At 58.1% G+C, this 9,870-nt stretch overlaps 3 protein-coding genes across 3 annotated transcripts; 2 read left to right on the top strand and 1 right to left on the bottom strand.

Moving 5' to 3' along the window:
- Positions 1-1,680: 1,680 nt before the first annotated feature.
- On the bottom strand, positions 1,681-4,216 carry Slc52a2 (solute carrier family 52 member 2). Its single transcript, XM_052161174.1, has 5 exons — positions 3,863-4,216; positions 3,493-3,741; positions 2,517-3,402; positions 2,300-2,423; positions 1,681-2,183 (listed from the first exon to the last, which is right to left on the bottom strand). The coding sequence occupies exons 2-5, from the start codon at positions 3,620-3,622 to the stop codon at positions 1,971-1,973; spliced, it is 1,353 nt and encodes a 450-aa protein (XP_052017134.1). The 5' UTR covers positions 3,623-3,741; positions 3,863-4,216; the 3' UTR covers positions 1,681-1,970.
- Positions 4,217-4,295: 79 nt separating this feature from the next.
- Positions 4,296-7,325, top strand: Fbxl6 (F-box and leucine rich repeat protein 6). The gene is made up of 9 exons (XM_052161173.1): positions 4,296-4,733; positions 4,987-5,145; positions 5,284-5,347; positions 5,636-5,767; positions 5,862-5,969; positions 6,055-6,168; positions 6,267-6,498; positions 6,587-6,833; positions 7,080-7,325. Exons 1-9 carry the CDS (start codon positions 4,342-4,344, stop codon positions 7,237-7,239), a joined length of 1,608 nt encoding a protein of 535 aa, XP_052017133.1. The 5' UTR covers positions 4,296-4,341; the 3' UTR covers positions 7,240-7,325.
- A 426-nt stretch (positions 7,326-7,751) lies between these two features.
- Tmem249 (transmembrane protein 249) lies at positions 7,752-9,550 on the top strand. Its single transcript, XM_052160352.1, has 6 exons — positions 7,752-7,766; positions 7,994-8,147; positions 8,366-8,460; positions 8,558-8,753; positions 8,930-9,015; positions 9,290-9,550. The coding sequence occupies exons 1-6, from the start codon at positions 7,752-7,754 to the stop codon at positions 9,470-9,472; spliced, it is 729 nt and encodes a 242-aa protein (XP_052016312.1). The 3' UTR covers positions 9,473-9,550.
- Positions 9,551-9,870: the final 320 nt, after the last annotated feature.

The raw sequence follows: 9,870 nt of genomic DNA, 5'->3' as shown, positions 1-9,870 counted from the left end.
TGTAGCACAGGCTGTCCAGGATCCGGGGGACCCTCTCCCTTCTCTCCAGGGGACCACACAGATCTGAAGAGTCCCACTGCCCTGTGGCCCTTGGACGTAACACACCTTGCACAAATCCACACGTGAACACAAGGCAGAGGCTGTGGGCAGATCACTGACCCGAGGAAGGCAAGAAAGGGAGCCCGGAGGCGACTCTACCAGTCTCTAGCCTCAGGCAGCCAGAGGAGGGAGGGGCCCCAGGCAAGGGTGCTGACCAGGGACAAGAGCAGAGTACAAAGGGGAAGAGGGTCATTGGAACGAGAGTCCTGCAGAGTTTAACTTTAATACTGGTCTCACTTGTTTCCCTCCTGCATACAGCCCTGACCTCCCCCTTCAGAGCCTGCCTACCTTGCCTTACCACTCCCGTTCCATTCCTCGGAGCCAATACCTGACTACAGAAACTCCTAGGAGATCAGGAAGCTCCCTCTGCTCAGGTGACCCTGACCAGGTATGGGGCCCAGGGGAAGAGAAACAAAGGCAAGTGGCCAAGCCGAGGACAGAAGTCTTCAGTTAGAAGAAAGATCATGTGGAAGAACCTGGGCGGCAAGGGTGGGAATCCCCCATCTTGCTGAAGTCCTGTGACTGAAGTGTCACACTATCCTAAGCCACACTGGGACACGCTTAGTGTCCTCCTCCCTCACTGGCTTCTCTCTCCAGTCTGCCACAAGACAAAGAGAAGGCAGAAACCCTGGCGGCCCTCACCCTGGCATGGCCTCCACAGCCTCATAGCCATCTCCTGGTTCAAAGGATCTTTCCAGATCTCCTGAGGCTCCAGCCCTTCGTGTGAGAGCCTAAGAGCTACTCAGCCCACAAACAACCCTACAGATGCCACGGGGCAAAGGCCCCGTTGATTACTAGGTGACTCTGCGAAGTCTGGGTGGAAAGCGGTGGCTACGCATCTACCTGAACGGACACATGGTGGGGCTTTGACTACCGTAGCTGCGAACAGGGAGTTAGAGGGCTGGGAAGCAATGCTGTCAAGTGGAAAGGTCCCGAGAGGGTCAGTCAGAACCTTCAACACCAGCTCTTGGGGCCTGAGAAAAGGCTCAGTGGTTAAAAGCACTTACTGGTTTTCCAGAGGACCTGGGTTCAATTCCCAGCACCTGCATGGCAGCTCACAGCAGTCTGTAACTCCAGTTGCAGAGGATCGGACATTCAACTCTGACCTCCTCAAGCACAAATACCCATTCACATAAAATAAAAAAGTAAAGTAAAGAAACAAAACACCAGCTTCACTGAGCTCCTTTTCGTGCCTGGACCTTGCATCAAACTCTGCCGTGAAGATCTTGGCAGGAGGGTCGCGTGTGTAACCAGGGGGGCCACCCCACCACCCCCAGAGTCCCTTGTGGGTTGACTTCCCGACCATGCCAGACCCTCACACCCTCGAAACATGCTGTGGGGCAGTGACCCTGCTGCTTGTCCAGCCGACCAGAGGCATTATCCTGCTTCAGCCCCACGCGGGCCCTGGGAGTTGGCCTTTATCTCCCAAGTAGTTCCAGAAAAGCAATGGTGTAGGAGTCCTGAGGTCACCCAAGGCCCTGCACGAACAACTGGGTGAGTGGAGGAATGTCTACCCAGAAGCTGCCACTTCGACCTTGGAGAAGAGGGGCTGCCTACAGAGGGAAGGAAGGAGGCCTGGCATAGAGTGAGCTGTGCTCAGGGGATTAACAACCCACTGGATGAAGATGTTTTATTGTTCAAATCCCACAGAGGTCCCATGGTGAAGGCCGCAGCCCCAACCTAGCCCTGGGTCCTGACCTGCTCTTTGGCCCTCACCCTGGTCTTTTCTCAAAAGCCAGGTCTCTCGTGGAGTGTGAAATATCCGTATTATCTGTGTGTAGGGAGGCCGCCTTGGGCCACAGGACCCAGGGGGCGGTGGCCCCCCCTCCAGGTGGAAACAAGGGTGAGGTGACTCCCACACACGTCCGGGTTCAAGGGCCACACTGGTCCACACAGTCCTCTCCACTGCGAAATACTTGGTAGATGCTGGTGGGGGGAAACATGGCAATGGCGCCCAGCAGAGAGCCCACCTGGATGGCCACGCCGGCTGCAAGCAGTGCTGGCCGGCCTCCACTGTGTAACATGGAACTGATCGCCACCTTGACGTACGAGAACACGCCTGCACACAGTACCCATGAAAGCACCTGAAAGTGGGGAGGGGAGGGGGTTTGGAGGGGAGGTTCGCGGCAGCCGGCTGAGCGTGAAATGCCCCTGCTGTGACACAAGCCCTGATCCTACTTCATGTGCCCGTTATACTTACCACGAGGACCACACCTGCAGAGGTGCCCACCAGAGGAGGACAGGGACTTAGGACGGCCAGTGTCATCAGGTAGGAGCCAAAGAGCATGCCCAGCAGGGACAGACCATACAGCCCTGCCAGAGACCTGCCAAGGGTGGGCTGAGATTCAGAACTGGCTGGGCCAGGCCCTGGCCCGCCTCAAGCTCCTCCCCACGGGGGCTCAGGGGTCCATGTGCACCTGCACAGCACTGCCATGGCCAGAAAGCAGGCAAGGGGGTTGGCAGAGCTACCCAGTACGACAGCCAAGTGGTAGGCCAGGCGACCATAGGGCAGGCAGGAAAAGCTCTGGACAGCAGGCAGCACACCGTTGGTCAGAGCATTGGTGATAGCCAGCAGCCCCAGTAGACAGGCACTTCGGGAAGAGAACAGCTGATGGGCCTTAGGGTCTGGGCTGGAAATCATGCCTGCCACCTGGCCTGGTGGCTCCTGCAAGGGTGAGGCCTCTTCCTCTTCCTCCTCCTCCGTTCCTGGTGTTTCTATCCGAAGCCCTGTACCCATGGCCGGTTCAGACGTCGTCGGGGATGGTAGTAACAACAGGAGGCCTTGGAAGGCAGCAGCCGAGGTGCCCAGAAGGGCAGTCAACACCCAGAAGAACGTGGTGGCAGAGAACCGTTCAGGGAAATTGATGGGAGACACCTTGATCGGAGGCCCAGTGGTGCCATTGGCCGGCACATGCAGGCACTCAAGGCGGCCCACCCCCTGCCCCAGGGCTAGCACACAGGGCAGGAGGGCACTCAGGCCCTGCCCCAGGAAGAAAGACCGTAAAAACGGAGGTGGGAGGTGGCTCAGGAAGGGCAGGAAAGTGACATTAGAGGCACAGCAGGCCAAGGCCAGCACAAACGCCAGCGTTAGGAAGGCCACCGAGTGGGGCTGCCCAGCCACTAGGGGCTGATAGTTCCAGAGAGGGGCCAGCAGGCCTGTGCCCACGATGCCCAGTCCCTGAACCACTTGGATGGGGACCCGCTCGCCCTTGCCGCGAGCCAGACGCCTCCACAGGGTCACCAGCAGCAGACCCAGGTTCCCCAGCGCCACAAGCACTGAGAGGTACGAAGGGAGGCTCCAACCTGCGGTGGAAGGAGGAGACAGTGTAAAAGGCACCCGGCTGAGGACCGGGAGCAGCCCACCTCCGCCCACGTCCACCTCTGTTCACTCACCCTCCGGGAGCTCTTTAACCACTACGGGCAGTTCTACCCAGATCCCGTTGACCGCAGCCCAGGAGCCCATGCCGAAAAGGGCCACCAGCACATGGGTCAGCACCAGTCGGCCCAGTGGAGGTGCTGCCATTAGGTCAAAGATCAAAGCGGGCCCTCCAGGACAAAGCGAAGGTAACAGTCCGCTCTTTCCCCCACGTAGGTCCAAAGCTTCTCTAGCTATCCTAGAGAAAAGAGTCAAGCTTCTTTCACCTGGAGGGAGACAAAAAAAAAAAAAAAAAAAATGCCAGTGGACACAGCCAGGGTCTATGGACAGAATGCAAAACCAAGGCACCTGGAGGGAGGCGGCAGATAGATCTGGAGCTGCACCTACCAAGAAGCCTGCACCGGGACCCCTCAGAACAAGACTGGCAAAGCGGGGGAGCAAGAAGCTGGCCTTAAGCGTGGCTCCGGTAAGGAGGACCAGCGAAAGAGCAGTCCTTGATGCTTGCGGAGGACCAAGTCTCGGCGCGGCTAAAACCAAACTGGATGACAGCGAACTTCAGGCAGCCGGCGTGGGTCGGCGAGGGGCGTGGCTGTCTGTCTTTATTCAGGGCTCCTCCGCTGAGTGCTGTGCATCAGGGGCGTGGGGCCGGAGCAGCCCGCCCAGCACCGGGTGCACTCTACTTAGCCAGGAAGGGAAGGCAGCCAAACCCTAGCCCAAGGGCTGTGTAAAGACGCCGGCTAATGCGCTGGACTCGCGGCGGAAGTCCCACCCCCGGAAGCTAAGTGTAGTGCAAGGCGTAAGGCAAGGGGCCACGCCCCTTCCTTTCAGCCCGCCCACCTTCCGCTTTTAGTTAAGCTCTCGGGTCTATGGCTCCTGTGGCCTCTGGGCGGGCGAGGCGTCGTGTTCGAAGCTCCAAGCGTCCCGATGCGCGGGGCCGCTCGGCCGAGGACTGGTGGTGGGACCGGCTGGCACCGCGCGGCTCTGGGTACCACCTGCTGCAAGGGGACAGCATGCTGCTCGTGCTGCCGGACCTGGAGCCTACCCGCGCTCGTGCGCACAGGCGCGCCCCTCGCCGCGCTCCGAGGTCACTGGCCCGAGGCTCCACGGCTGTTGCCAAGCTCAGGACCAAACCCCGACCGGAGCCGTCACTCGATCAGGGCCTGGACTCCGGTTGGGGAGACCGTATTCCCTTAGAAGTCCTGGTGCATATTTTCGGGTTGTTGGTTGCGGCTCATGGGCCCATGCCGTTTCTTGGCAGGTACACTAACAGCGCCTTGCCGGGGTGTAGACTGGCCCACTGAGCGGGTGGTGCAGAGCAGAGGGCAGAGCATCTCATCGGGCGTACACAAGTGCTCCAGCACCTATCTTCACTTGGAGCTCAAAGCCTAGCTTTGAGACCGCTGCGCTGCGAGTCGCAAGGGCAAATTATTGCTGTTCCTAAGACACTTACTTCATTGTAGGCATTACCCACAAAAGGCCACGCACTCTCAGCGAACTATTTCTTTTCCTAGGGCTGCACGCGTTTGCCGCCATTGGTATGAAGCCACCTCCCACCCCTCACTCTGGCATACTGTGACCCTGTCACCCCCGCTGGGTGGCCGGGCTGCCAAGGGCAACCTTAAGGGAGAGAAGAAGCTCCTTGCTTGCCTGGAATGGCTCATACCCAGTCGGTGAGGGCTCCTTGTCATCTTATTCCTGGCTCCGCCTGTGTCTCCCTGCATCAGCTTTTGTGTAGGGAGGATTCTGGCCAGAAGGGGGGCAGCGTAAGGACTCTAGCGCAACCACAGCTGGGCCTTGCTGTCGCCCAGGTTCTCACAGCTCCAGAGGTTGACCCTCATCCACTGGAAGTCTCAAGTCCACTCTGTGTTGGAGGTGAGAGCTTGAGGCTGCCCTGCACCCGCGCTGTAACGTTTGAGTTGTCTCCTATGGGGAGAGTGCCCTGGTGTTGTGCCACAGAGATGTGTGCCTGCCTGCTCAGTTTCGCCTTGCTGGCATCTTAGGAAGTTGCTGGAGGAGAAAGCAGCCAAGTAGGCCTGGCATGAACAGAATGGGCCATAGCTGGGACCATGGGATGGGCTTGTCATGACTACCAGTGTCCCTAGAGATAGGCCTTTACCTGCCCTCTACAACCCCAGATGGTCTCTCTCTTTCTTGCTCCAGCTGGTTAGCAAGTTCTGCCCTCGGCTCACCTTCCTCAAGCTTTCAGACTGCCACAGTGTGACTGCTGAAACTCTGGTCATGGTAGCGAAAGCCTGTTGCCAGCTCCACAGCCTGGACCTGCATCATTCCATGGTGAGTCCTTTGCCCCTGGAGGGACCCTGAGACAGCCTGGGCCCTTGTGACATGGGACGGGAGCTGCACCTCTGTGCTGGGATTCCCCACCCAGGTGGAGTCCACAGCTGTGGTGAGCTTCTTGGAGGAGGCAGGGTCCCGAATGCGTAAACTGTGGCTGACCTACAGTTCCCAGACGACGGCCATCTTGGGTGCGCTGCTGGTAGGTTGGTGATGGGCAGGAGAGAAAGGCTCAGTGGGAACCAGCCGCCAGGCCTTTGACCTGGTACGATGCCCCACCATTGCAGGGCAACTGCTGCCCCCAGCTGCAAGTCCTCCAGGTCAGCACTGGCGTGAACTGCAACGGCACACCCCTGCAGCTGCCTGTGGAGGCCCTGCAGAGAGGCTGCCCCCAGCTGCAGGTATTTTACACCCTACTCTCTCCCACCTGCCATCCCTCTACGCTTCTGCAGAGCCTGTCCCTCCTCCCTCTTCCCTCTTCCCTCCTCCCTCCTCCCAGGTGCTGCGGCTGCTGAATCTGGTCTGGCTTCCCAAGCCGTGCGGCCGAGGAGCACCCCAGGGACCAGGCTTCCCCAGTCTTGAGGAACTCTGCTTGGCTGGCTCCACCTGCAACTTTGTGAGCAACGAGGTTCTAGGCCGCTTGCTCCACCGCTCCCCAAAACTGCGCCTGCTGGATCTTCGAGGCTGTGCTAGGATCACTCCGACTGGTCTGTGTCATTTGCCATGTCAAGGTCAGCTGGCTTCCCTTGGTAAGGTGGGGGTGTGGGATCACGGCCTGCCCTGCTAGTCACACCGAATTCTCGAATTCTCCCATCGCAGACCTGGAGCAGCTCTACCTGGGCCTGTATGGCATATCAGACGGCTTGACTCTAGCTAAGAACGGCAGCCCGCTGTTGACCCAGAAGTGGTGTCACGCCCTGAGGGAGCTGGACTTCAGTGGCCAAGGCTTCAGCGAGGACGACTTGGAACAGGCCCTGGCTGTTTTCTCAGGCACCTCTGGGGGCTTACAGCCAGCCCTGTGCTCCCTCAACCTAAGGGGTACCCGAGTCACACCGAGCACGGTCAGGTCAGTGCACCGGTCCCCAGTTCTGTGAATCTTGTACCGCTTGCTGCCGTGTCTCACTTGGGGACCGGACTCCACATTTCCAGGGGCCAAGAGCGGTGTAAACACTAGTCCAACTTCTTGGGGACACCGAGAGTACTAGACTGGCAAGGGGTTGGGTGGCTCTAGGTGGCAGGCCTGGTGTGTAGTGAGGGCAGACAGGGCTCTCTGGCCAACAGCTCACTTTCCCATGGCCTGCCCGTTCCACAGTTCTGTGATTAGCAGTTGCCCGGGGCTGCAGTATCTCAACCTGGAATCCTGTCGTTGTCTACCCCGAGGTCTGAAACGCACCTACCGGGGCCTGGAGGAAGTCCAGTGGTGTCTAGAGCAGCTGCTTACGAGCCCACCCTCTTCCACAGAGTCCACTTAGACGGCTGCTGGCTTTACCCTGCCCTTTTTTCACTTTGAAGTGTTTGAGCTTTTGTTACAATAAAGTATTTTTAGGCATTCTCTACAGCCCATGGTTGTTTTATTTGAGATCTTTTTCATACTAATCTAGGCTGGCTTGGTGTACCCCAGGCTGATTCCCTGCAATCCACCCATCTCAGCCTCCCCTGTGGGTAGGTTTACAAGCAGGAACCAACACGTCAGACTGTGTACGGGCCTAGGAATAAGTTGTTGGGTGAGGAACAGGGTTATACATGATGGAGTAGGCTACAGCAGGCCCGGACCTGTGTGTGTGTGTGTGTGTGTAGTGTCTTAGCTCACTTGGGACACAGTTATCTGAGGATAGGGAAGGCAGTGAGATGTAAAATAACAGGGAAAAGAAAAGACCTTCGTCGGCTACCAGAATCCATGAGGTGACATGGATTGGTCAGGTGGTCCAGCCATGAGGGAGCCAGGCTGCCCTCCAGGTAGCGGAGGAGACGGACCAGGGAGTGCATGCTCCTTAGAAAGGTGTGGTCAATAGAAAAGCCCCTTCTAGAACCCTTCACCCTGAGCTTCTAGAACCCAGGCGGCCCGGCCTGGACTGCTACCTGCTCCCCTGCCCTGCTCTTGTCTGGCAGCTCTTGCGTCTTCCCTCAGCTGCAGCCCTGGAATTGTCTCGGGTGGGGGCCCTGTGTGAAGACGGCGGGGCAGTGGGTGGTGGGCAAGCTGGACGCTGACCGGATCTACCTAATTAGGTTCCCAAGGAGCAGCAGGCCAGTGGCTCCCCCATATCCAAATTTACTAAGTGCTTCCAACTCTGGGACGTAGGACTCTTCTCCACCGAGCGCCACTTAGCCAATCAGCTCAAGAACAACTGCTTTTACCCCTTCAAGCAGCAGCAGCCAGATGGTAGGCAAGGGGCTGGGCATGGTTAGGTTCCCAGAAGAGGGGAGGGTGGCTGGGGTAGGAGGGTAGGCAGGGGTAGGTAGGGGTACTTGTGGGAGTAGACACGGTAGTGCCATCGAGAGCCTCCGCTGGGTGGACCCTTTCCCCCAACTCCTTGGTACTGTCCTGGAGCCATGGACAGCTCCTCGCTGTCCTCACGTGCTGGGTCCTGCCGCCCTCAGTCTTTGTGCTCGAGTACTACTTGGACACGCTCTGGAAGGGGATGCTGCTCTTTGTCATCTGCCTTGTCTTCATTTCCTGTAATATCCTGGGACAGGTCAGAGGTCCTGCACCCCACCCCACAGCCTCTTTGGATAGGGCCACACAAGAGCCGCTTGCCGGAACTCACTTCCATTAATCCCTGGTGTCCACAGGTGGAGCATCAGAAGACCTGGTGCTTTCCTGCCTATGGCATGGCTATAGGCCTGTGGCTCATGCTCTCCTCCATGCCCCAGCGCCGCCTAGTGTTGAACCACACGCGCGGCATGTACCACTTCTCCATCCAGGGCCGAACTGTGTGTCAGGGGCCAATGCATCTGGTCTACGTGCGCCTGGCACTCAGCTCTGATGGTGATGCCTGGGACTGGACAGGGTCAGAGTGGGAGGGGCATGGATGGATTCAGAGCTGGGAGGGGCCTACAGTCCACCTGGACACTCCCACCTTGGAGGCCCCACCCCTATCATCTACCCCTAGGCTAGGGGCTAAGGAGTTTAGGTTCCTGGCTCAGTTGCTCATCTATTGGCAGCCTATGGAGGTCGCTTCTTCCAGCTGGTCCTTTGTGGCCACAAGCTAGAGCCACTTGTGCTGGTGCAGCTGTCAGAACGCTATGAGGTGGGTCCTACCCCAAGCCCCGCTCCCACCCCACCCTCATCCCCCTCCCAACCCCCACAAAAAGATACTACTGTTTGCAATTCTTGGATAGGGCTGTTTTGCACTCAGAGGGTAAATATAGCACCCCTGAGACCTCTACTATGTTAAGGGGTAGCAGGAGCGCTGGGAATTCTGGGTAGGGGTTGGGTGGGGATACCCCCCGAGTAAGGAGCATGCTGGTGGGGATTCTCTTATCCGGAGAATGGAGAACTGGCTGCCACTCGCTTATTCGTAGCAAATGGAATTCTTGGGCCGGCACATTGCCCGGAAACTCAACATCAACTACTTTGACTACCTGGCCTCCTCCTATCGACACGTAGTTCGCCACTGGCCACTGGGGGCCACCTTTAGCCCTGGCATTGTACAGCGAAAAACACAAGTCTACACTAAGACAAGTGTCAACGACCTGGATGTGTAACCCTGGGGCCTGAACCCTGGCCTCCTTTTGCCTACCCTGTCTCCCTTATCCCCATCCTTCAGGGACTGACAGCCAGCCCCACCCACTGCCTTTCCTCTAACTAAAGCTGCTTTAGCCTCCAACCAGGAGGTTTCCTGTCTGTTGGTTTTGTTTTCAAGGGGGCTTTCTTTCATGGTCTTCTCCTAGCCTAGACCTTCCAGGGCCTGGGGAACTGCATCTTCTCCAACTGCTGGAGCAAATCCCAGAGTCTGGGTTGGAAGAAGATGGAAGAATATCAGGGGAGGGCCCCAGAGGGTCTGAACTCATCACCAGACTCAGGACTTCCTGCCCCTCTGAACCAGCGGTGTCAAACTGGTGCTAACCAGTGAAGGCCGGGAGTAAGACGATGATTGGTCTGT

The sequence above is a fragment of the Apodemus sylvaticus genome, chromosome 17 (genome assembly GCF_947179515.1).
Source record: "Apodemus sylvaticus chromosome 17, mApoSyl1.1, whole genome shotgun sequence".
NCBI classification, from domain to species: Eukaryota; Metazoa; Chordata; class Mammalia; order Rodentia; family Muridae; genus Apodemus; species Apodemus sylvaticus.
Note: the sequence above shows the minus strand (reverse complement) of the source record. Positions and strands in the feature narration are given on the sequence as shown.

Bases quoted from the DNA above. Each gene is read 5' to 3' on its own strand.
- Tmem249 (XM_052160352.1), top strand. The intron at 8,461-8,557 runs GTCAGAGGTCCT...TGGTGTCCACAG, and splicing joins CCTGTAATATCCTGGGACAG to GTGGAGCATCAGAAGACCTG. The intron at 8,754-8,929 runs GTGATGCCTGGG...ATCTATTGGCAG, and splicing joins CCTGGCACTCAGCTCTGATG to CCTATGGAGGTCGCTTCTTC.
- Slc52a2 (XM_052161174.1), bottom strand. From the start codon at position 3,622: ATGGCAGCACCTCCACTGGGCCGACTGGTGCTGACCCATGTGCTGGTG. The intron at 3,403-3,492 runs GTGAGTGAACAG...CTTCCACCGCAG, and splicing joins GGTTAAAGAGCTCCCGGAGG to GTTGGAGCCTCCCTTCGTAC. The intron at 2,184-2,299 runs GTAAGTATAACG...CCCCACTTTCAG, and splicing joins CTGCAGGTGTGGTCCTCGTG to GTGCTTTCATGGGTACTGTG.
- Fbxl6 (XM_052161173.1), top strand. From the start codon at position 4,342: ATGGCTCCTGTGGCCTCTGGGCGGGCGAGGCGTCGTGTTCGAAGCTCC. The intron at 6,169-6,266 runs GTATTTTACACC...CCCTCCTCCCAG, and splicing joins GAGGCTGCCCCCAGCTGCAG to GTGCTGCGGCTGCTGAATCT. The intron at 6,834-7,079 runs GTCAGTGCACCG...CCCGTTCCACAG, and splicing joins GTCACACCGAGCACGGTCAG to TTCTGTGATTAGCAGTTGCC.